The 26613-nt window shown below is 37.1% G+C and overlaps 1 protein-coding gene across 1 annotated transcript in view; it reads left to right on the top strand.

The window, feature by feature from the left end:
- The first annotated feature begins 947 nt into the window (after positions 1 to 947).
- The window catches only part of LOC106073775 (uncharacterized), a 40569-nt gene continuing 14903 nt past the window's right edge, over positions 948 to 26613 (top strand). The window contains exons 1-11 of the mRNA XM_056014847.1: positions 948 to 997; positions 2875 to 2956; positions 11039 to 11102; positions 12159 to 12308; positions 14642 to 14705; positions 17686 to 17777; positions 18813 to 18887; positions 21815 to 21954; positions 24042 to 24069; positions 24905 to 24974; positions 26259 to 26453. Coding sequence (XP_055870822.1) covers positions 955 to 997; positions 2875 to 2956; positions 11039 to 11102; positions 12159 to 12308; positions 14642 to 14705; positions 17686 to 17777; positions 18813 to 18887; positions 21815 to 21954; positions 24042 to 24069; positions 24905 to 24974; positions 26259 to 26453 — 1003 coding nt within the window. The 5' untranslated portion in view covers positions 948 to 954. The remainder of the gene's footprint in view (positions 998 to 2874; positions 2957 to 11038; positions 11103 to 12158; positions 12309 to 14641; positions 14706 to 17685; positions 17778 to 18812; positions 18888 to 21814; positions 21955 to 24041; positions 24070 to 24904; positions 24975 to 26258; positions 26454 to 26613) is intronic.

Here is a 26613-nt window from a genome sequence, read left to right as displayed (position 1 = left end):
ACAAGTCGCAACTAGATTCGGGTAGTCTTTTGAAACACGGCACTTTCCCTTCATCTTTAGAGTCATGTGACCCGGGCATGCTACCCTGCCTCATAGTGGCGCCCGGGTGGAAACGATCGTAGGAGGAAACGATTAGGCTAAAGGGTAGCAAAACAAGACTCCCTGCCTAAGGGGGTGCGAGAGCATCCTCAGTTGTAAAAAAGCTCCCACAACCTTGTCACAATCCAGGCGCTGTTCCTCAAGGGGCCGTTACATAAATGGCGTGTCCCGCACGGTTAGCCTGGTATAGAAAAGGAAAATGGCGGGGGTCTTAATGTACGCGGCCTCTTGCTACGAGTCTGACCCACCCGCCACACAGAACAGTGTACACTGTTCTCATTCAGGCCGGTGAAAGACAGCTCTTGTTCACTTTTGCTGGCCTAAAGTTTCAAGAGCCGAAGGCTCAACTCTACTTGACAGTTTCAAGAAGAAGAAGTAGAGTCATGTGAAACAATCTTATATAGTAAAATTGTAAAAAGAAAAGAAAAGCGAGATGGGGAAATGTGGAGGCGTTAACAGGTAAGTTAAAGAACAAAGGTAGATAAGAAAGATTTTGGAGCTAAACAGACAAACTGTGATTTATTGGACGCCATATTAACAGACTTATGACAAATAAACAAAACAATTTATCCTTGTGCTAAGAAAAAGAAAAGATCATTAAAATTTCATTTTAATGTGTTAACAATGCACAAAACTGTACTATTTGTAATACACGGGTGATCACCTCCAATACTCTGTACACTTAAAAACTAGATCTAGCTGTCCGCCGCTATGTAAATGTCTCACATTTTCTTTCATCTGAAAGCACCTTAACTTCTGCGTACCAACATGAAAACAAAACACACTACACATCTAACTCGCATCTTGAGGTGGATCAATCGAAACCGGAAATACTTTGGTCACTAGCGTCAGAGAATGAAGTCCCTTTGGATTTGTCTGTCGATGTCCCTTTACGTCCGTAAGCATTGTTAAAAAATGTTCTAGATTTTGATTAAGAAAATAAGTCAGGTCTCCATAGGCAGCGTAAAACAATAACAAAGGACTTTTATTTATAATAAATAATCTTTCTCTTTTCAGACCAGATGTATATATATATTTAATATATGGATCTAGGTCTAGATTATTATATTCTAGAAATAATAATAATAAGGCTTGTCTTCGAGTCCGAAAGATTAATGAGGAATACAGTATTACCCGTGGCTGCGCAGCCCCAGCTGTGACCTAAATATTTTGCCACATCCAGGGCAAGCATAACCATTGTCCGCAGGTGGTCGATTTAGATTTTCTTTTCGTCGTCTGCGTTTTTCCTCGCAGCAGATTTTCTTTTTGGTCTCAAATGTGTATCCTGCGACCTTCGTGAATGACCTCCAGCTGTCTCGTTCCGACGAGAAAACATAACTAAGTCCTACGCGTATCCATAAATAAATCTAGTCATGCATGTTAATCAGTTACTTAAACTCTGCTACGTTTTTGGTTTTACTGGCTGATTCACGCAACCCATTCCATACTCTTAACTCTAAGGGAATAAGGGTCACTTGTATGAATGTCCTAGAATATCATATAGGGATTAAGAAATGTGACTTTATCTTAGTGTCGTTTAGAGTATTTTATTAGGTTTGTGTTGTTGTATTTGTAAAAGTTATGGTTCAGAGTTTGATGCATTACTGCTACTAAATTTAGTGATTTTACTAATGACTAATGGTGTTATTCTAGTCAATCTAACCTAATAGATTACAGTGGTTACTCTTGAAAAGAAAATTAAGTCCTATGCATTTCTTGTGTTAACCTAGTCATGCGTGTTAATCAGTGATTTAAGCTCTGCTAGGTCGTTGGTTTTCCTGGCTGATTCAAGCAACCCATTTCATTCATTAATGGCACTAGGGAAGAAGGAGCATTATTATGAATCATAATGAATGTTTCTTAGTATATGGCATGAGAATAAAATAAGATGTCATACAAATAATTTTTTTTTTTGTTTTTTATACATATTTTCTTGAACTGTTGGTTAAATCTTTGCTAGATTTTTTTTTTCTGCTTCTTCTTTTTTTAGGTTAGTTTTTCTTGTTTTTTATCAGTATGGTCTGTTTTTTAGAAGAAAGTTTTATTATGAGGCATTGCCGCCTTTACTTGTCGAAGTTGGGGTACCACACATGATCTGTTGACCGTTTTGGGTCTTTTGCTAGGATTGGTGTTTCATTGAGAACCAAGTATTTTCTTTTTATGTTGAATTCCCGTCTCTTCTACTGTCTGTCTGTCCTTTTTTATACCCAGGTACTGTTTCCAGGTGGCTGAGCGGTAGAGCGCTTGGCTTTCGAACTGGGGTCAAGGGTTCGAATCCGGGAGAACATCTTTGGATCTTTTGACGCCTCCGAGTCCATCCAGCTCTAATAGGTACCTGAGATACGTTTGGGAAAAGTAAAGGCGGTTGGTCGTTGCGCTGGCCACATGACACCCTCGTTAATCGTGGGCCATAGAAACATAATCTTTACATCATTTGCCCTATATAGATCGCAAGGTCTGAAAGGAGAACTTTACTGTTTCCTGCAAGAAAGGTCTTTGCGAGCCCTAATGACCTCATTACATGACTTAACGTTCTTAGCTTGCACAGTAGTTTACATGTTTCGCTTTGAGACGTGCTTTTAATGTCTTTGTGATTCTAAAACATTTGTCAACAAATTAAATTTATTCAATTATTGTGTATACAATGTCTAAGCGGGAATGTGCACTACATCGTCTGCTCTTACAGACTTTGCAAACACAGGCGGCCTTGACCTAGAGTGACCTAGACCCACTAAGATGTAATAACTAAGCTGTTGAGACATTTTTTTTTGACAGACTTCTGCAGTGGCGTCAACCTGGCCCCAAAGACTGGCTTCACTCTGTTGGGCAATGAATACTATTTCCGGTGTGAAGTGAGGTAAACTGTCTGGTCCTACCTTGCACATAAATTTGGGCTTTTTGAATGACTAAATGAAACTCTGGCTGACTGACAAACTCAGTTCTTTTGGTTAAAAAGTCAAATCCCGACAAAAATCTGAAAAATACATTTATTCAGTCTTCATAATTACGAACAATGAATACAAATGATATACTTCTATGGCAGAAGCTAGTTAACTAGTTAACTAGTAAACATTGGATGGCTGCCTGGTCGTGTGGTTTGTGCGCTGGACTGTCGTTCGGATTTATCGATGGTCGAGGGTTCAAATCCTGCCCGCTCCCATCCCCCGTCGTCCTGCGGGAGGTTTGGACTAGGAAGTAAAATATCTTCAACTCTGAAGGAACATCCGAAACATGTAAAACATTTTACAAAACAAACATTTTTACAGCAGATACTTGTAAAACAATATCTAGATACTCAAAAGAAAAATGCACTAAAATATTGCGGCTGTTCAAGACGGTCAGATAATATAAAAACTGAAAGGAAAGTATACTCCTTTTAATGATAGTCAGTCTCATACACCGAAAAAAAAAAAAATTTGTTCAATGCACTATCCCTATAGGAGGGCGTGGCTGGTCGTGTGGCGCTCGCTCTGGACTGTCATTCGGTGGTGTCGTCAACGGTCACTAGTTCGGACCTTGCCCGCTGCCATCCCCCATCATTCTGTGACAGTTTTGGGCAAGGTTGTAATTATCTTCAAATCTGAAGAAACATCCGAAACATGTACAAGATTTTATTGGCATCCCTTGAAGTTAAGAAAGAAAGATATAAGAGAATAATACGAAACTAAAAAACATAAGGCCTCTCACTCGTTTTTTCTCTTATATCTGTAAGTATTTAACTTCTCTTTATCAGTGTCTCTTCTAGCATACACAATGAAAGAGACCTCTCCAACACGCCACAAATGTGCCTCTGTCAAGCCTACACTAATAAGTATCAACAAGACGTACAATGCCTTTCAGTTAGATTTAATTTTTTTTATTATTTGATCACTGCTCCATAGGAATAGACATTCATAAAACAATATTTTTCTAGCTGGAATGAAAATTATTTCAGAAAGAAAAGAATTATGGGTTAAATTTGACACTGATCTAAGAGGATTGGAGAGAGGCAGAAAGTTTGATCATGCCTTTAGAAACGGTCTTAATGTATTTATTAGTCCCTTTCTATCACATTAAACTTCTAGAATAAATGTTTTTCTAGTCTATTGCTGTTATATAGTGTAATATATAAGAATTATAATAGGCTTAGTGCATTATGATGTTATCTATTGTGAACCAGTGAAAAAGGGGGGGGGGTAATCTGGGAGAAAGTTTTCCGTGCTGTCATTAGGCGTTAAAGACCAACTGAAGAGTTTGTTTGTTTTTTTCAAAATTGAGATAGCTATTGATTTGGATAGTAGATGATTTGGATAGTAGATGATATGAAAGTTAGTTTCTAAACATTTGAGTTTAATGCTACAAAAATTCATTTGAAACTATAAAAAATATCGAGATTTGAAACTGCTAAAGTAATGGCCGAAAGCGGAAGTGACGTATTTGTGTGAAAATCGGAAAAATGGTGAGTTCGTTTTCAGAGGTTGAAATGAACCCATATCAGTTAGATTCACTACGTCTACCAGATTATTCCATTGACGATAGTGATTCAGATGATAGCTGTCAAACAATTTTGAATGATAGTGAAGATAAGCTAAAGGTAGATCTAGATCAGAATGAGTTTGTGGATAAGTTATGGTAATAGAAATTATTGGACAGTTACGACTCCGACTACTCAGAGTAGAGATCAGGTATGAAGATATGTATATGTATAAAGATATGAATAAGAATCTAGTTTCTAGATCTAATCTAGTTAGAATCTATATAGACTATATACCCTAGACCTAGAATCTAAATATACATTAGACAGATATACACAGGTTTGTCATATTTGTTCATTGTTTAAATTGTACTGAAATAATTTTTAGTAGAACCAATAATTAATTTACCAGTATAAAACAAAATTGCTTGTAATTTTTATAGAATGAATTAGTACATTTTATTATATTTTTAATGAATATTTACATGTTATTAATATAAACATATACAAACAATAAGCATATACATGATATGTATATGTGTACAGTTTATTAATATTTTTTACGGTTTTAGAAGTTTAAACATTTTAAATCCGAAAAAAAAAAAAAACATTTTAAATCCGAAAAAAATACAAAACATTTTACAGAAAATATAGATGTTGCATAAGGACATATAATTGCACTTTCGTAATATTTGGTACAACCAACAAATAATTTACCAGTAATGAAAATGTACATTTTATTAGTACATCTGTAAATGCATAGATATTACATATTTACAAATAATGAACATACGCATGATATTAATACATACAATTATTTACAGAAAAGGAATAACCAACATAAAGAGATAATGCATTGTGTGGAGATGTTTAAATCCATAAGAAAACATGCCAAATCATTCCAAATGTTTACTGCTTATCATAGTATATAGAGTTGACAATTGAAATTTCAGGATTGTTTTGATATTATAACTTAAATATATATATATATATATATATATATATATATATATATATATATATATATATATATATATATGATTGCTTTTTTTTTTGAAAATTTATATTAAAAATTGAAATACAACAGTACATAAATGTTGGTTCACAGACAAAATAAAAAAAATAAAGGATCAACAACTAACTGGTCACATATGACTTCAGCCTGTACGCCCTTAATAGCTTCTTGTTTTGTTTTTTTTTTCTTTTTAATCTCTTTGTAGCATAATTATTTAAAACAGAATATTATTTTAATATAACTGTTAAACAACAGGCTATTAAAATGCCAACATGGCAAAAAAAAAATAGTAAACGCTTTATATTGTCTATGTCTTTCTTTAGCACTACATGACACGAGTTCTGTCGGTGATGTCTGATTTTCTTAGCGCTAACAGTTTCAGATTTTGCAATTACTCTTGAATCATTAAAAGTTAAAGGAGCTGGTGTTCGATTGTTTTGTGATTCAAGCGTGTAATTTGCAATGTTCGAGGAAGGTTTAGTTCTTCCATAAGTAGCTAGACAAGAAAACAAATCTTCAGCATAAGTGAACGTAGCGTCTTCTAAAACAGGACAGTGGCGTGACTTCCATGGCGCGAAGGAGTTCAATAAACCCGGGCACACGACCATTAGGAGTCCGCAGCCTTTGTGCGCAGCAACAATGGCGCGAAGGGGCTCATTGCGTTTGGGCCCATGACTCATGACTAGCTGGGCCCCGCATGAGAACTTGGGGCCAAAGTGGAAAAAAATTGCACTTTGTCAAACTGATTAAAGAGCTTCATGGAAATCCTAAACGTTACACAAAACTATGAATTAACTTTCAAAAATGTAACCCATAGTTTCGTTTGTGTATCAGCGGCTTGAATTGCTATATTGTAAGGAACTGTTTTCATCAGATTTACTGTTATTGTAAAAGTACTGTTAAGAAAAGTTCAATTCTCCGATCTTATCTTGCCTTCTATGAGGTAGATGATGATAGTGCCATCTGTTTCTGTGGCCCATGTTTGAGGAGGGTGTCATGTGGCCAGCACAATGTCCAAACACCTTTACTTTCCCCCAACTAATGTTAGGTACACATTTAATCTTGGTGACCTAAAAAAAATTCCGGTCTTGTTCAGGATTTGAACCTGGTATCCCGGTTCGTAAGCCAGGCACCCACCACTCTTGTGCGATGTGTTGACAGTAGGGAAATATCATTAATTAATTTTTGTATTATTGAAAAACTTCTGTAAATTTACATGTGCTTTACTTTGAGGCTTGATCCATTTGTATTGTTGTATCCTGCTTACTAATAGGTTCATGTGAACATTTAGGAAACATTTTCACTAACATGGTCATGAATATTAACAATGTGGTTTTGAATACATCTCCTTTCGATTTGAATCGCAACTACAGGCTATCTAATAAACTATACTTGTGATTTGATTGATTTAATCCAGTCCTCTATGACTGAGCAGCCTTTCTGATAACTCATCTTAATAAGTTGATTTTTTATAAATACTTTTTGATATATGCCAAACATCAAAAGTGTGTCTTATTAATGGCTTTTCTACTCTTGAAAACTTTCATATTTGTACATGCCTTGCACTAATAATTTCAGATAAACATATAGGGCCTATTACAAGAAGGCAAGTATGTCAACTTTTGACCCATCAAGCTCCATGTGGTATGTGACCTTAGCCTCAATACATTGAATAAGCTGAAAGTCTTAATATGTAACCAGTTTGTATGTCAACACATGTGAGGCTGCCATACTTAGCACAATGCCCTTGGGGATCACATCTTGCATCTCCTGCAATTACAACAGGTTCTTGGCGTTCCCTAACTTTGGCCATAATTGATGATTTTGCCTTTTGTCAAAAATTCCTAACTACTGGTTGTATATATAACCTATTGTAGTTAGGAAATGAAGAATAGTATAAATAGATATATGGGGAAATTTTGGAAAATGTTAAACTTTTAGGGGAGACAATCCAGAAAAATCTGGCATCTGGCTATGTAAAGGTTGACTACACTATTTCCAGGTGCAGTATTTTTTATATTTCACATAAGCAGTTACAATTGTCCCCGAAGTTGAGCTTGTGGATTCAAAACATTGCAAATGAGACATCTTCCAAATAGTTACAATAAACATGTCTCAGAGACAAAGTTGCAATAAGCATGACTCAAAGACAAAGTTGCAATACGCATGACTCAAAGACAAAGTTGCAATAAGCATGACTCAAAGACAAAGTTGCAAAAAGCATGACTCAAAGACAAAGTTGCAATAACCATGTCAAAAAGAGAAAGTTGCAATAACCATGTCTTAAAGACAATGTATTTTTTCTCAGTATGTAGATTATTCCCCTTTACATCAGCAGTGATGTCTTTATAGTTGTTGCTGTCATTTAAATTTGTTTCGTTAAATGTGGAATCAATGATGACAAGCACAAAAGTGAGCAATCTTCAACCTGACACTTTTTTGGTGTTGAACATTCTCTTGAGGAATGAAACTCTCAGTTTGCAGATTTCGTTCGGGCTTTCTGTGGCTCGATGTCACAGTTCGGCTTGTAGAGCATGACTTTGTATGCATCCTGTTAAAAAAATAAACATATAGAAATTTATCTTTTCGTATATAATACACACGTTACTTCAAAAAAAGAAGATTATATCCTACGCGCCATGCATCTAGTCATGCATGTTAACCAATAACTTAAATTCTGCAAAGGCACTGGTTTTCCTGGCTGATTCAGACAATCCCTTTCATGCTCTAATAGCACTAGGGAAGAAGGAGCATTTGTACACATTTTCCCTAGCATATGGAACGAGGAATGTGCCTTTATCTTTGAGTCTTTCTGAGTTTTTTTTTAAATTAGATTTTGTTTTTGTAATTGGAGATTATGGTTCAGTCAAATGTAAATATTCGCTGATCTCACTGCTCTATTTTGTGTCTGTTTTAAATTATACATACACTAAAATATAAAAAAGTAGTAATATTTTAAAAACGTGTTATACTTCATCTAATTCAGAATACTGTATTTACTATGAGCAATGTTTTTTTTTGTTTTTTCAAATTTAATGTAAAATTTTTATTACCGCAAGCTCAGTGACGTCCATAATTGGTAAATGCTAATCTAATTCATTGGAACTCTTGTGACTTCCAGTGCTCTGTTTCATAAATTAGTAAATATCTTTCTACTTGTATTAGCAAAATGTGAAAATAATGAACAATAATAAATTACTTTGCTGTCACATTTATGTGGTTGTGTGTAATTTTAATGAATTATTTTAATGCAAGATTGAAAGAAAAAAAGTATTTTTTAATCAATTATTATCAGTATTCATTCAACAAACAAACAAATATAAACATTTAATTTTTGTACCTGTGGTTCAAGGGTGTTTACAGAAATTTGATCCATACCTACTTGCATTTCATTCTCCTGTTTTAAAAAAAGTTATAAATTTTACAAAATAATATTTTAATAATTACATTTTTGCATCGATACAAAATTTAAATTTTTTTGTTTGTTTTTTTTTTCTTAAAAAAAAAGCGTCTAATGAATTATTTAATTCTATAGTAAGTGTATTAAAATTGTATAAATTTAACTTCTGAATGTAACTAGAATTTGTTATAGAACCTGTATGTAACTTCAGCAGACAATTTATTTACAACTTTTTAAATTCATATTCATTAAAATTTCATGTAATGGTTTAAGGACTATTGACTTACTTGCGAATATTGTGTCCATTATTGTTGCGTCTTGATCTTGCGTTGATTGTTTTTCGCAATCCTTTATTTGAGTTAAAGAAATTAAATATACATTAATAATAATGATTATATAATTGTTATATATTGACATTATAACAAGGGCCTATTCAAATTTAGTAGTAACGTTACCTTTTTACTTTCAACAATGTTTTGTGCTAGGATCGGTCTAACTGTAGTAGATTTACTTGAGGCTGATGCGAGACAAATCTCTGCTACAATCTAGGATTAAACCATACATATTTTAAAAAGAATACAAATAAAAAATCATGGATTTAATGTTATGAAGTATATAGACAAGAGTGAAAATGTATATTGATTATAAGGTTTAGTACAATATGTACTAGTTCAAACACAATTTTGTTTTAAAATGTATTAACACTTACCCGATTGCGCTCCTATGTAAACTGCTCATCTGGGTCTTGTGCAATCTTGGTTTGAAAAATTGGATTCGCTTCCAGTGTATAACTTACATTGAAATTTAATTTGTACCTGGGAGCAACCCTGGACGAACAGATTCTATTCTTTCGACATCAATATAGACCTTGGGAAAGAAGTTCTAGTTTGTTGGCTGTAAACTTACTTGGTGTAAAATTTTCTATTTTCATCTTAATTATCCAATGTTTTCGCAAATTATAATCCTCAGGGAAATGAAGAAAAAAAATGAATGAATGCCAGGCGTCAGGCAGCTGTTTCTGCAGCCAAATGTGCTACAGTATCTAACCCTATTATCGAATCCTTTAAATTTGGAGCAAAGAGTAAAGATGGGTTAATGCTTAAAACAACCACACGTGGACTGTAACACCTGGTATAGTGGACTGTAGCACGTGGTATAGTGGACTGATTCACGTTGTATGGTGGACTAAAACTCGTGACTAGAACGCTTGACCGGATCTAGGCTAAACCAGCAAACACAGATTCGCTAAGCCCTAAATTTAGCAGCGTGACCTCATTTCCACACTATGGCGTCGCGGAACCGTGTCATGAGGGAGAAGCACATCTCGAATGGCCACTAGACTAGGACTTTTTAGTTACCCTAAAGCCCACATTAAAATGCTAATATCTCATTAACGGCTTAAAGGTTATGGGATATATTTTGTATTCATGTTTTTTTAAGCATTATATTACAAAAAAAATAAATAAATATTAAAACGGTTTATGTGATTGACCCTAAAGCCTCTTCAGTTGGTCTTTAAGCTCGAACCCCCTTTATTGTTAGACAAGCCAAGACCAAGCGGTTTAGGTCCCTAAGCCACTAATGTATCCACGATTTCCACTTTAAGCATTATGTATTACTGTTACTTTTAGTGAGCGTGTGTGTTTCTATGGTGAAAGTGGAAAGATTGGTTGGTGGTTGTGCAGTGTTAATGATGTAATATAAGTGACACTGTCGTAATCTGTCTTTGGTTAGCCAGATTAATCCAGAATGCCAGAGGCGTGTTTTTTTTAATAGTGATATAGATATTTGTTCAAAATTCTATTTTAAATTTTTACTAAAGTCTACTTCATTTATCTCTTTTCATCTGAAGTTAATTTTGTCTTAATTGTAATAAATGTTATATCTAGTTTTGTTCACAAAGAAGTCATTCAATCTGTTTAAAGTTTTACATGTTAAAAATATAATACCGCTCAGCGGTTTACTTGTCTACCAGCAGATTTGTAGTATAATTCAACGACCAATAACAACAATTACCCTCCTTCTTTTAAAGACTACTTTAGAGCGCACTAAAACTTATTTTTGTTTCTAGATTGAAAGTGGATGAGGTCAGTATTGTGGAATCCTACACTATGAGATTTTCAGCTCCTGACGCGGTAAGTATTCATATGTTTTTATGTTTAGCTTTGTAGCGTGACAACGGTGGTACTATAAACCCTTTCAATATTCTATTATAGCCCCACCCAGACTTGTCAAATCTTTCCCACGACATGACAGTTAAGGAAACACATCTTTCATTCAATATTCGTATGCTAACGTTTCAGAGTAGCTACTTTTTACAAAGCGCGCCCCTTTGATGTCAGTCAGCTGACACATTTGAGAAAAGAAGACTAAAAAAAAATAGCAATAATACACTGGATCATTACTTACAAATACAAAATCATGAACCACAACCCATTAAAATACTCTAAAAGACACAAAGATACAGGCACATTCTATATTCCATAAGCTGGCAGAAACTACTAAAAATGCTCCTTCTTCACTAGTGTCATTAAAGCATGGAATGGGTTGACTGAATTAGCCAAGAAAACCGATGACTTGTATAATTGATTCATGTATTGTCTACGCCTAAGTGCAAAGTTTCAGCTTGATCCGAGAATGGGTGCGGGAGAAATGAAGTGTTCAAACTTTTTACCAGACAGACAAAAAGACAGACAGAGTGAGTTGATATAAGCTTTGTAAAAAGGTTTCAACCAAAAATAAACAACATATATTAACAACTATTTTATCGCTGCGTGAGTATAAGGCAATCTAGAATTCACGGGTCAAGAATAAAAGAAAAAAAAGATTGGAACAAAAATATAAAGACTTAAAATAGCAGAGATTGTATTTAGGAGTTTTTTTTTATCAACATGCAAGACTACATGAAGACATGGATGCGCGTAAGACGTAATTTGTTTAAGCAACGTCTGCAATTCAAATGCTACGAAGAAATGTTTTGATATGTATGTTGATATATATGGGGTCGATTGACGATTTGCCAGGGGTCGCCAAAGACCATCGAAAAAAAGGATTGTTATTGTCTATTCTTCTATTGCTGTATGTGTGTGTGGGAGGGGGGGGGGTCTCGGCAGAGTTTGGGGGGGGGGGGTTTGTAAAAAGGGGTCGCCGAGCTTAAAAAGGTTGAGAACCGCTGTACTACTATGTTTCAGAGCTGCGAGGTGAAGAACTGGAAGTATTGTAACACTCCGTTCCCCGAGAACCCGGTCGACGCTCAATGTGGGTGCATTGGCAAAACGGGCAACGATGTCATTGTTTACCTGTTCGCCTTCTATAGAAAGACCATGACCAAAGCCTACCACGTACGTACTGCTGAAGTTCTTGAACTCACTGTCTTCACTTTGTCCTGTCCTTTTGGTTATTAAATTTTTACTACCTTTACTATTCAGAGATAAATAATACAGAGAATCAGCTAGTTTTAATCACTTTAGCTGAAGAAGTTTTTAATATATGATCTTTTGGGAAAAAAAATGTGGATGCATTTTACAGGAAAAAAATCACCCTTTTTTAAAAAATCATAAAATGCACAATACTAACGGAAAATGTATAAAAATCTAGCTAGCTCCTTCCAGCCACCTTTATACTATAAGGTGTAAGTATTTTTAGCTTTGAAATTTATCTATTTTGAAAAATTTTAGAATTTTCCTATATGAACTAATTTTTGTTTATTTTCAAGATGGCCGCCATTACCATGGCAACCCGGAAACATTAGACAACATTCAATATATATTTTTTATTATTGAGTTGTCATATGATATAATATAACAAAAGTTATTAAAAGTTAAAGCAAAAATTAAAAAAAATAAAATTCGCACTCCAGTAACCTCTTAACTGTGAATAGACCTTGATTTTAATTATTTAACTGTATCATCATCATCATCATCATCAAACTCCATTAGAGTAAGGGCTTGAGAGGCTCAAATCCTCTCTTGCAAAAGCCCTGGACAGAAACCCTGCTGTCTTGCGTAGTGCATACATGTCACCATACAGGTCGAGAATTTTGGGTTTCCCAGACCTGTCGAGACGTAGATCAGCAAGTCTGGGGCAGTCAAACAGAATATGAGGCACGGTTTCCTCTTCTTCCCCGCAGCAGGGGTACCGTGAATCAAAATTTAACTGTATAGAATTTAGCCCTTGTTATGTAGAGAGAGAGAGAGAGAGAGAGAGAGAGAGAGAGAGAGAGAGAGAGAGAGAGAGAGAGTAGTCCTTAAGGGACTGCAGGCTCGACATGGCCTAAATTGTGCCGATGTGCCTAAAATCAAAATCAAATCAGATCTTTTGTTTCTAGCGGAGAGGAGGCGTTACTGAGAGATTGAAATGACGTGTGAAGCAGTCTGGAAAAGTGTGGCTATAAATTCATTCATACATTATTTTAAAAAACAAAAACTTATTTCAGCTCATTCTATCTGTCTGTCGGGTAAAAGTTTGCACACGTTATTTCTCTGACAATTTTATCTCGGATCAAACTAAAAATTTGGCACAATTATTACTTGTTCCCGACAACACAAGAATAATATTTTTTTTAAAAAGCCAATTAGTTAATTAACTACTGGTGATTAATTATGTCGTTTGGTATCGAACAAGGGAAAGAAATAGTACTTGAATAAACCGTTGGTATAAGCTGAATTAGTCCTTTTTTATAGGTCAACACTTTAAAGTAAGTTCGAAAAAAATAAATATTCAGTTATATAATTTTCTATAGTAATAAGCACCTCACTAGCAAAGTGGTTAGTATGTGGGGCTGAGGAAGCGTAGGCATGAGTTCGAAAAACGTATTACTGTAAAATTTACCCAGATTTACCTTTTTCTCTCCTCCCCCCTTTCTCATTTTCCCAACTGGTCCAGATAAGTGATAGGATCATAGCGTATTGAGAAAGCTAAAAGCATGATATAGTGCTAAACAAAAACAATAAGTAAAAATATTTTTAACCGCATAGATTTATAGTTGTTAGTCTAGATATTCTACTAATTTCATTACATGACTGATAGAAACTTACTGATACAATTACACTTAACAAAAGCTTGATAAAAAAGTTTGTTTTTTTTTGTTTTTTGTTTTTTCTTGTTTCCTCTTTGACAAGCAAAGGTCGTCACACAACTTGTATGACGGTTTGAAGAAATTCGACCAAAGGGTAGAAGAATTGATGAGGCGTATTATAATGTCAACTTTAAAATATTTTGAGTTGAGCTTTTTTGCAGACGCTTCTAGCGTCTAAAGAATCAGGTTACTTATTAAAGTATTTTAAGATCTTTTTATTAATATTATCTTTCTTGGTTGACATTCAAGCATGCATAATGAATATGCAACATTTCTGTTTGTCCCTTGACAATAGATTGACATGCTTCTCGCCCCTTACTTGTCAAGACTTCGCCCCTAACCTTTTGTCATAACGTCGTGCCCCCACGGTTTGAGAAACGCTTTAACACTTAGATATTTTTTTTTCATAAAATTTAGATTTGTACAAAAATCAGGATGTATGCTAAACACTGAAGCTGCTCAATCAAATAAATTAATGAGAACAACGAACAATGATTATTGACTGTTGCAGTGTGTAGATTAAAACAAATACATTAGGTCAAGTTAGTTTAACTGTAATGTAAACTGTGTCTCAATGCCGTGTGTGTGTATTCCCAGGGTAAACGATTTAACTGCAGATTTGGTGATGATTTGAGTGACAACCGTGGCCTCGACGTTGTAGGTAAGTGCCAAGTCACGTGACACTATCATGACAAGAGCAGCAGTTTTTTAGTAAATTGGGCCCCATTGTCAATTCACGATACTGGCAGGGCAAGAGCAGCAGTTTTTTTAGTAAAGTGGGCCCCATTGTCAATTCACAATACTGGCAGGGCAAGAGCAGCAGTTTTTTTAGTAAAGTGGGCCCCATTGTCAATTCACGATACTGGCAGGGCAAGAGCAGCAGTTTTTTAGTAAAGTGGGCCTCATTGTCAATTCACGATACTGGCAGGGCAAGAGCAGCAGTTTTTTAGTAAAGTGGGCCCCATTGTCAATTCACAATACTGGCAGGGCAAGAGCAGCAGTTTTTTTAGTAAAGTGGGCCCCATTGTCAATTCACGATACTGGCAGGGCAAGAGCAGCAGTTTTTTTAGTAAAGTGGGCCCCATTGTCAATTCACAATACTGGCAGGGCAAGAGCAGCAGTTTTTTTAGTAAAGTGGGCCCCATTGTCAATTCACGATACTGGCAGGGCAAGAGCAGCAGTTTTTTTTAGTAAAGTGGGCCCCATTGTCAATTCACGATACTGGCAGGGCAAGAGCAGCAGTTTTTTTTAGTAAAGTGGGCCCCATTGTCAATTCACGATACTGGCAGGGCAAGAGCAGCAGTTTTTTAGTAAAGTGGGCCCCATTGTCAATTCACAATACTGGCAGGACAAGAGCAGCAGTTTTTTTTAGTAAAGTGGGCCCCATTGTCAATTCACAATACTGGCAGGGCAAGAGCAGCAGTTTTTTTAGTAAAGTGGGCCCCATTGTCAATTCACGATACTGGCAGGGCAAGAGCAGCAGTTTTTTTAGTAAAGTGGGCCCCATTGTCAATTCACGATACTGGCAGGGCAAGAGCAGCAGTTTTTTTAGTAAAGTGGGCCCCATTGTCAATTCACGATACTGGCAGGGCAAGAGCAGCAGTTTTTTTAGTAAAGTGGGCCCCATTGTCAATTCACGATACTGGCAGGGCAAGAGCAGCAGTTTTTTTTAGTAAAGTGGGCCCCATTGTCAATTCACGATACTGGCAGGGCAAGAGCAGCAGTTTTTTTTAGTAAAGTGGGCCCCATTGTCAATTCACGATACTGGCAGGGCAAGAGCAGCAGTTTTTTTTAGTAAAGTGGGCCCCATTGTCAATTCACGATACTGGCAGGGCAAGAGCAGCAGTTTTTTAGTAAAGTGGGCCCCATTGTCAATTCACAATACTGGCAGGGCAAGAGCAGCAGTTTTTTTAGTAAAGTGGGCCCCATTGTCAATTCACAATACTGGCAGGGCAAGAGCAGCAGTTTTTTTAGTAAAGTGGGCCCCATTGTCAATTCACGATACTGGCAGGGCAAGAGCAGCAGTTTTTTTAGTAAAGTGGGCCCCATTGTCAATTCACAATACTGGCAGGGCAAGAGCAGCAGTTTTTTTAGTAAAGTGGGCCCCATTGTCAATTCACAATACTGGCAGGGCAAGAGCAGCAGTTTTTTTTAGTAAAGTGGGCCCCATTGTCAATTCACGATACTGGCAGGGCAAGAGCAGCAGTTTTTTTAGTAAAGTGGGCCCCATTGTCAATTCACGATACTGGCAGGGCAAGAGCAGCAGTTTTTTTAGTAAAGTGGGCCCCATTGTCAATTCACGATACTGGCAGGGCAAGAGCAGCATTTTATTTTAGTAAAGTGGGCCCCATTGTCAATTCACGATACTGGCAGGGCAAGAGCAGCATATCTTGTATACATTCGCCGAGAATGCTGCCTGTTCGCGTGGTATGCGCCCTAGACCGTCTCGATAGTCCCGGGTTCATACCTTGCCATCCCCTGTCGTCCTGCGAGAAGTTTGGACTAGGAAGTAGACTTCCACACTGAAGAAACATGTAAAATATTTTACAAACAAGCACACAAATAACTTATTTCAAAATCGACCTTTGTAATTATTTTAGCAGAATATAGAAATCTTATTTGGAATACCTACTTACAAATAGTCCGTCAGGTAGCACGACCATGTCCAGACTTAGGATTGGCCACACCTACATCACGCACTCCTTTGTGCTGAAGAGAGAGGAGCCCCCACTTTGTGAGTACTGTGACTCTCGCCTGACCGTGGAACATATCCTCATTGAGTGCCCCAGATACCAGGATGTCAGGGAGAAATTTTTTAGAGCACACACCTTCAAAACACTATTCGACAATGTCGACCCTGGGAAGGTACTGGGCTTTGTCCGGAAAGGGGAGGGGGGTTGTCTACAAAGATCTGATTTTTGAATTGTGAACATTTAATATTTACATAAGTTTTTTACCAAATTATTCAATTTTTACTACCTTTACTATTTAACTGTGAACAGACCTTGTTTTTTTTAATGATTTAGCTGTATAGAATTTAACCCTTGATATGTAAAGGGAGAGTGATCCTTAAAGGATTACGGGCACGACATGGCCTAAATTGTGCCGATGTGCCTAAACTCAAAACTCAAACTCAAACCTCATAATAGAATCTACAATGAAGTTATATTAGACCATATGTTAAAGAAAATTATTGAAACCAAACTAGAGAACTTTTGAAATAGCAAAATAGATCAAAACTGTATCAAAGAAACATATGCCTAGTATTAAAAAGAAATGAATGTGCTATTTATTTAGAGTGATTCCCAGTAACAGAAATCTACAAATTAACCTTATGTTCATCAATAACTAAATTTAAATAGTTTTTATAGTGACAATGTTCTGTTGAGATTCTGTAAACCATAACTTCACCAACTGGTAAGAAAACTATAATAAAAAGATTAAATATATTAAAATAAAATACCTAATTACTAATTGTTTATCAAAGTAGAATCTATAATGAAGTTATATTAGATTACATGTCTAAGGAAATTGCTCAAACCACAAGTTGTAGGAACTAGGCTAACAATGTGTATGTTTCAGATTTGAATGTTGTTTCGTAGCCTTCGATATTTGAAAAACAAATACACCTTCATAAATAGGTTTCACCAAAATGCCAGGACCGATAACTCAAGTTTGTGTGGGAAACAATTTAACTTTGAACTGGGCATTTCTACTGAATTACGACTTTTACGTAAGTTGTTTTAACTAATAATAAATTAAAAATAAATGTTAAAAAATACAAGAAAAGTAAAAGTATACTTTTTCTCAACATCAAACCGAATAAAGCATCTGGACCTGATAATATTCCAGCTAGATTACTCAAAGAACTAAGCAATGAGCTAGCACCAGTGTTCAACAACTTTTTTCAGGCATTTCTTTACCAGGGCAGAGTACTAAGGGACTGGAAAGAAGCTAGTCACCCCCCCCCCTTTCCCCATTTAAAAAAGGAGAAAAATCTGACCCAGGAAACTACAGACCAGTATCACTTACCAGCATCACATGTAAAATCCTAGAACACATAATATGTAGCAACATCATAAACCTCTTAGATATAATGTCCTTACTCCATACCAACATGGCATTAGGAAATATAGATCATGTGAAACACAACTAATAGGACTAATGGATGATTTTTCAAAAGGCTTAGATGATAGTGAGCAAATAGATGCTATCTTACTAGATTTTTCCAAGGCTTATGACAAATTTCACCACCATAGTTTGATTAAAAATTAAAATATTTCGGCATTGATGGTCCATTGCATCAGTGGATTAAAGATTTTCTGATAGGGAGAGAACAAACTGTAGTAATAAATGGCTCTAAATCAACACCGATAACAGTAAACTCAGGTGTACCTCAAGGAACAGTCTTAGGTCCACTACTATATTTAATTTACAAAAATGATTTATCAAATTGCATTAATTCAGGAACAAAAGTCAGATTATTTGCAGACGATTGCATAATATATAGAACAATAAAAACAACACAAGATACAGATATTTGACAAAGAGAATTGGATGAGTTACAGAAATGGAAATCAAATTGGAGTATGTCGCTTAGGACGTAATCATCTTTTTTGAAGTAACGTCTGTATCATATAAGATAAGACATTGAAATAGGTGCTGGTACGCCGTACCGGTGCGTGTCGTCACAAAAAAGCACTATATGTATATAAATATAGATATATATATAAACATATGCTCGTAGAGTCATATTTTTCTTTCTTAGCAAGTGTACACGCTGTCGGAGATAACTTGGAAACTAGAAGATAATGAAATAGGCAGATGTTCCTTCACAGACGTGGTAAGTGGAAGCGTCCAACACAGTTTCACCTCTGACCTTTGTTAGCGCCTATTGGCGGCAGATATTTTATCGGTTTCTCAGTGTAGAGTGTAGACTGTTTCCACGACTGCTGCACTTGACAATGTTTAATTTGGTATGATTCTAATAGAACTAGGAACTTACTAAACAGCCGCAAACCAAAAGATAAATCACACGAAAGACCAAGTCAAAAATGCATCCTGAAAAGCTGTCTTTATAGCAAAAGGTTTCCTCCAATTTTACAGCTCAAAGACTCTAGTGTAACTGTCTTTACAGCTCAAAGTCTCTAGTGTAACTGTCTTTACAGCTCAAAGTCTCTAGTGTAACTGTCTTTACAGCTCAAAGACTCTAGTGTAACTGTCTTTACAGCTCAAAGACTCTAGTGTAACTGCCTTTACAGCTCAAAGACTTTAGTGTAACTGTCTCTACAGCTCAAAGACTCTAGTGTAACTGTCTTTACAGCTCAAAGACTCTAGTGTAACTGTCTTTACAGCTCAAAGACTCTAGTGTAACTGTCTTTACAGCTCAAAGTCTCTAGTGTAACTGTCTTTACAGCTCAAAGACTCTAGTGTAACTGTCTTTACAGCTCAAAGACTCTAGTGTAACTGTCTTTACAGCTCAAAGACTCTAGTGTTACTGTCTTTACAGCTCAAAGACTCTAGTGTAACTGTCTTTACAGCTCAAAGACTCTAGTGTAACTGTCTTTATACCTCAAAGACTCTAGTGTAACTGTCTTTACAGCTCAAAGACTCTAGTGTAACTGTCTTTACACCTCAAAGACTCTAGTGTAACTGTCTTTACAGCTCAAAGACTCTAGTGTAACTGTCTTTACAGCTCAAAGTCTTTAGTGTAACTGTCTTTACAGCTCAAAGACTCTAGTGTAACTGTCTTTACAGCTCAAAGACTCTAGTGTAACTGTCTTTACAGCTCAAAGACTCTAGTGTAACTGTCTTTACAGCTCAAAGACTCTAGTGTAACTGTCTTTACACCTCAAAGACTCTAGTGTAACTGTCTTTACAGCTCAAAGACTCTAGTGTAACTGTCTTTACAGCTCAAAGTCTTTAGTGTAACTGTCTTTACAGCCCAAAGACTCTAGTGTAACTGTCTTTACAGCTCAAAGACTCTAGTGTAACTGTCTTTACAGCCCAAAGACTCTAGTGTAACTGTCTTTACAGCTCAAAGACTCTAGTGTAACTGTCTTTACAGCTCAAAGACTCTAGTGTAACTGTCTTTACAGCTCAAAGACTCTAGTGTAACTGTCTTTACAGCTCAAAGACTCAGTGTAACTGTCTTTACAGCTCAAAGACTCTGGTGTAACTGTCTTTACAGCTCAAAGACTCTAGTGTAACTGTCTTTACAGCTCAAAGTCTCTAGTGTAACTGTCTTTACAGCTCAAAGTTTCTAATGTAACTGTCTTTACAGGTAAAAATCTCTAGTGTAACTGTCTTTACAGCTCAACGTCTCTAATGTAACTGTCTTTACAGCTAAAAGTCTCACTTGAAACTTTCTTAATAGCTCAAAGTTTCTATTGTAAGTGTCTTTATATTTTGAGCTCCAAATGTGGCGGTATTTTTCTAGAAATAAGATCGAATTCCCATTGGTGAACATATCCCGCTGTTACTAGATTGGATGTCAAGAACGGAGGTGACAGCTGTGTATAAAGTCTAAGTCGATTCTGTCTCGGAAGACAATGGATGCGCCCAGATGGGTCATAGGTTTTGGTTTCGTCTTGAGACGGGGCGGAATCTAATGAGACGGTTCTGGAGCAGAAGATTATGTCACAGTTCGTGCATGTGTATGCTTCTGTTTTAGGGCTAGCTGATGGAGCAACTTTCTTTTTCTTTCTCTTGGCTAAAGCCGCTTCATTTCTCTTGTTCTCAGCGAAGGAGACTTCATGTTATATTGAACTATTTCTTTATACAAAAAATAAAACATGCGTTAAATTTATTAATATTACCAGCATTGAGCTCCGACCACACACGTTAAATTGTTCCCAGTATATGGTATTATCCCATCCGCACACACACAAACACGCACACAAAAATCCGGTCCTCAGCTTCAATATCCAGCCATGGGTGCACAAACACGGCCCTGAGAACACTAATCCGGTTCTAACAACATTAATCCGATCAAGTGAACACAAATCGGCCCTGGGAATATAAATATAGCCATTAGTACATTAATTCCGCTCTGTGTACAAAAATACGGCCCTGTGTGCACAAATTAGGTCTTGTGCACACAAGTATGACCCTATGTACACTGTTGGGCGCTCCCGCAGTGTCTAATGCAGGTAAACATAATGGAGGTAACACCCAACGAAATCCAATAACACCGGCGAAGGACCGAACCACCAATATAAGTTAATCGACGCAGATACTGAACAAGAAGTTTAATAGCTATGAAGGGAACCATCGAATGTCAGCTAACTCTCTACGTTCATAACAAGCTTCCTATCTCTCTAGGGCAGCGGTTCTCAACCTTTTAAGCTCGGCGACCCCTTTTTACAATATACCACTCTGCCGCGACACCCCCACCCCATAGACACACACAGCAATAGAAGAATACACAATAACAATCCTTATTCTTGATGGTCTTAGGCGACCCCTGGCAAATCGTCAATCGACCCCCAAGTGGGTCGCGACCCACAAGTTGAGAACCCCTGCTCTAGGGCGTCCTAAACTAAGGTAGTATGTTTACATAGGCTGATATTTCTCTCTGCCTAAAGCCTATCCTTGTTATCACTAGTCGCGTCATTGTCTCTAAGTCAAAACTTCCCCAATTTCCGAAACAACTAATTCCCAATCGTGTCATTTCAACACACCAATATGGCGTGATACCAATATGGCGTGATGTGTCAAAACATGCTGGGCCTCAATGATATGAAACAAAATATGCGTGTGTGTGTTTAGACCAAGTGTAGTGGAACTCACGAGAAGGATATCACATTCAACATTGGACTCAGTCAAGAGATCCCAAAGCTCATCTACCACAACATCCCCCTGGAGCTGAGGAAGTCCACCATCACTATCACAATGAAGGTGCTCTTAGTGTAAGTATTTGTTAGCTGCCCCCCCCCCCCCCCAACAACAACAACCCTCTCAGGTCACGTGATTATAGGTGCATCAAATTTTTACCAGCTGGGGATTTTCATTAAGTTGGATTGACACAGATAAGTTTATAAAAGGTAGATATAGGGCTCTTTATGTGGAGAGTGGAACTAGGATCCAAAAGGCATTGAATTGGAGATTGTCCTTTCTTTTAAAATTTTTTTTTAAATAGTTTAACATCTAGTTATTTTATTGGTAGATGTACAATAATCATTTAGTCAAAGTCAAGTAAATGTTTCAAGCTTTATTCAATATATTTTAATTTTATAAAGCATCTTTTATGCTTATAGCGTTCTTAGTGCGCTAGGGTCAAATCTCTTTTTGTGGACCAGTGGGAAAAGGGGGCATTTGAGAGAAGGTTTCAGTGCTGCTTTTAGGGATTGGAACTCGAGCCCACTTGGCGGTTTGGCCCCTCAGCCAAACTTGTGTGTATCAAGTTAGATATAGGCCTACAAGGGTTTGTTAGACAACCTGTCTGGAGCTACAGTCCAATAAAAGCCTAGTGGTCAATGATGCAGAAGGGAAGCATAGTATTGTGCAAAGTTTCAACTTGATCAGAGGACGTTAAGTGATTGAAGTAACGTGTTCAATGTTTTTGTGTCAGACAGCCAGACAGACCGACAGACAGAGTGAGATGATACAAACTTTGCAACAAAATGCTTTGCTTGGATCCACTTAATGTATCCCGAAAAGATACAACTTTTTTTTTTGAACTACGGTAACTATTATTTTAAATGAAAGTCATCAACTTAATTACGTATTTTTTTAATGATTTCTTTTATTGTAATTAATTCTTCTTGTTCTCATTATCATTTTGGAGCGTTCAGATGACTTGACCAATTTCTGAGATGAACTGCGCAATGGTTTCCAGATCAGGCAGTTCTTCGTGTAGTTTTTTTTTTCTTATAGGGGTGTTGCGGAATACTACTACTACTACTAATAATAATAATAATATTTATTGTCCGTAAGGAAATTTGTCTTACAATTTGTGCATTACACCAAACAAAACCTTGTAACTAGAAAAAAACAAAATGTACACCAGACTCACTCAAAATTTACATGTGAAAAGTTTATATCAATGCGTATGTGTGTGTGTGTGCGCGCGCGTCCATGATGATGGTATGAAGAGATTAGCGATTGGTTGTGAATGATGCAACATAGGTGGTATTGTCGACGACTCCAGAACGTGAGACTGAAAGGTTGTTTTTTTTGTAGTCAGATTTTGTTAAAAGATATTATTACTAAAGTCTAGCACATTTATTTCATTTTATCACAAGTTGATTTTTTGTCTATATCATAAATAAAGTTATATTTAGTTTTGTTCACAAGGAAGTTATTCAAGATATTTAAGGTTTATTTAGTTAAGCTATATTACGCCTACAACGGTTTAGTTGTCTACCAGCAGTTTCATTCTACAAGTCGACGACCGGTAATAACAAGGGGTGTTTTGGGGACAGTGTCTTTTAGGGCCTCTTGATCGACAATAACATGCAGCTTTGGAAGAACAAGGTCACTCTTCTCTTGCGACATTCATCATGGGCAAGTTTTATCAGCTCCGATTCTCGGCTTCCGTATGCATGTGTTGTCTCATTCTGCTGTGTCCGGTTCTGAGGCGAAGCATTACACAAAAAATTAGACGTTGGTCGTGTTGGTATAATTAATTATCTCAAACAATGTTTTGGACCTCAATTAAGGTGTCCTAATAATGTTAGTTGTGGACTGATGGTTCACACGTCTTGAATCACGATGGAAATTATAAAAGTTATTGACTTCACCCAAAGTGTAATACTACAACAGTTGGGAAGGCCAAGGGTGATCAATGGTTGTGCTGGCCACATAATACCGTACGCACGAGTCTTTAAAAAAATTTATATCTCTATATGCTATGGTAGGGAGTAGTTGATACTGTTTTGTTTTTATCTGAAAAATGTCTTGTTTTTTTTTAGTGTAGCAGTCTTTGAATAAAATAAAATGTTGTAACTTAAAACTTCATTTATAAAACTTTTCAACGTTTCTAAAACATTTCCAGGGACACTGAAAACAAAGATGGTCAGGACGTAAGTCTTTTGTTACGTTTTCAAAATCTTTTCCCTACATTTATTGTTTAGTTATCTCCCTTATTGTTCACAGTCACTGGCGTAAACACGCTAAACAGTTGAGATAGATTGGAACGTTCTGTCAAAGAGGTCTCGAGAAGAATCACGTTTGGGATATTCTTCATCATAAGTTTTGAGTTAATATTTTTGCAGAAGCCTCTCGCGAAAATGGTATCCAGTATAACACTTTAAAATGTCCATTCTATTGATGACTGTCCTCCAGATGTGCTGAATTTCCTGTCTTAACACGCAGCAGGCTAAGACTTAAATGATGAAATAGTTATATTTTCGAACTATGTGTTATCATTCGGTTAATACTCAAGCCTAATTTGATAACTAGAACTCTAATGAAACTAATTTCTTGGTCCCTTGAAAAGTTAATAGTGCGGTATCATCAACATAGAAAGGACGTCGCGGCCCCTTTGTAAGGATGTCACGGCCCTTTCTCCACCTCAGCTCGAAGATGGCTGTTCAAATAGTCACATGACTTGATTTGGGGAAAGCAATCTTGGTTGGTCGTTGTGACGGCCACATGACGCCCTAATTCAGAGGGCATTACACGATGTGGCTTATGGTTCGCAGGGTCTGAAAGAAATACTTTATCTCTGGTTTTATCATGTTTTTTGTTGTTTGTTTTTATTGGATTGGGGGGGGGGGGGAGGGCTATTGACAAAGATGGAATTGTATTTGTTATCCTTGCCCATGCATTGTTATTTATAATTCTGAATAATTTACGTGTAAGCGAGCTTTGAGTTATAATATTAATAATTTCAATCGATACTTTTGTCCTCTATAGTCTTCACGCCGAGACATCCTAGCCTTAGAAGAAGGGCCGATCGTACGAAGACAAGCAGTTGATAGTGAACGTAAGTGGAATGTGTGTGGAGGTGGCCAGGTGATAAAGGGTTAATCTAGAGGCATTTGGGAAGCGTGGTCGAGAGGCCAAGTACACTTGAACTTGGCTACCTAGAAGGGGGCTCGAGGTTCGACACCCGACTCGGGCAGAGTTGTGTTTACTGAGCGCCCAAAGGCAGCACGGAAAACCAAGATACCCCCTAGATACCCCCTCCCCCCCCCCCCCCACTGGTCCACAAATGAGATTGGACCAAAAGCATGAAAGTAGCGCTATATAAAAGCTATAATACAGGCAACACAAAGTATCTTGTGAGTAGAGACGTGTAGATGGTGATACAACATGGCTGCCTGGTCGTGCCGTCTGCCGACACCAATCGTCTAATAGTAGGACTGCACACTGACATGTGATTTGGAAACCTGTGGTTACTGGCGACCGATGGCTCGTTGCATTGTCACCGGTCAGTGTTCAAGCCAACTCTGCCGAAATACAAAATCCCAGTCTTCATAGAGATTCGAACCCAAGACCACCAGATTCGGAAGCCAAGCGCTTAACCACTCAGCCACCGCGCCCCAAAGCAATTGAGAAATTGCTAGAGGATATGACGACTGTCGAGTCGTAAAATGCACCAGAACATGCCTTTGGAAGTAAACTAGAGATTTTTTTTCTACCAGTTAGCCTATCTGCCTCTCCTAGCAGATGTTTTCAAGTGCCTGGAATGTACCCTCGGAAGTCCAGCACTTGTACCCCCCCACCCATAACCACAACATCCCATCTTGTCTCACTGGAAACGAATTCCAATCCCAAACTTTTTATTACTTTTTAAACGCCTTAGTTTTTAACTTTACTGACGCCTTAGTTTTTAACTTCACTGACGCCTTAATTTTTTAACTTTACTGACGCCTTAATTTTTTAACTTTACTGACGCCTTAGTTTTTTAACTTTACTGACGCCTTAGTTTTTAACTTTGCTGACGCCTTAATTTTTTAACTTTACTGACGCCTTAGTTTTTAACTTCACTGACGCCTTAGTTTTTAACTTTACAACAGCGGTTCTCAACCTTTTAAGCTCGGCGACCCCTTTTTACAATCCCCCACTCTGCCGCGACCCCCCCCCCATACACAAATACAGAATTATAGGGTTGACAATAATAATCCATATTTTCGATGGTCTTAGGTGACCCCTGGCAAATGGTCAATCGACCCCCAAAGTGGTCGCGACCCACAGCTTTACAACCTACTAAACGTACAGAGACTCAAAAGGTAACAATCATGTATGTGGATCCTATCTCCCTTAGGAAAAACGCAACTTACGGACCCTCCAACCACAGTTACTACAACATTTACAATTCCTCCTTCAACCACAATAACCACGACGTCAACCACCACGACAACGACGACAACCACAGCGACCACTACCACACCGGAACCCATCAGATACCAGATTAAAAGAGAACTGTCCCTGACGGACTCGACGTCATTGAACGTTTTAGGTAAGAGTTGGACTTCAAGTCGTTCATTGATACATTACAAAACAATTATGCGAGTCCCGGCGAGTGCGCCTATGCGTTTGTTTGTGTTCATATATATTTGTAGACAAAGCAGGCCGTTTTGGCGCGGCCGTTTCAGCGCAGCCGTTATGGCGCTAGGGTT

The sequence above is a fragment of the Biomphalaria glabrata genome, chromosome 16, assembly GCF_947242115.1.
Source record: "Biomphalaria glabrata chromosome 16, xgBioGlab47.1, whole genome shotgun sequence".
NCBI classification, from domain to species: domain Eukaryota; kingdom Metazoa; phylum Mollusca; class Gastropoda; family Planorbidae; genus Biomphalaria; species Biomphalaria glabrata.
This window is presented reverse-complemented; position numbering and strand designations above follow the sequence as displayed.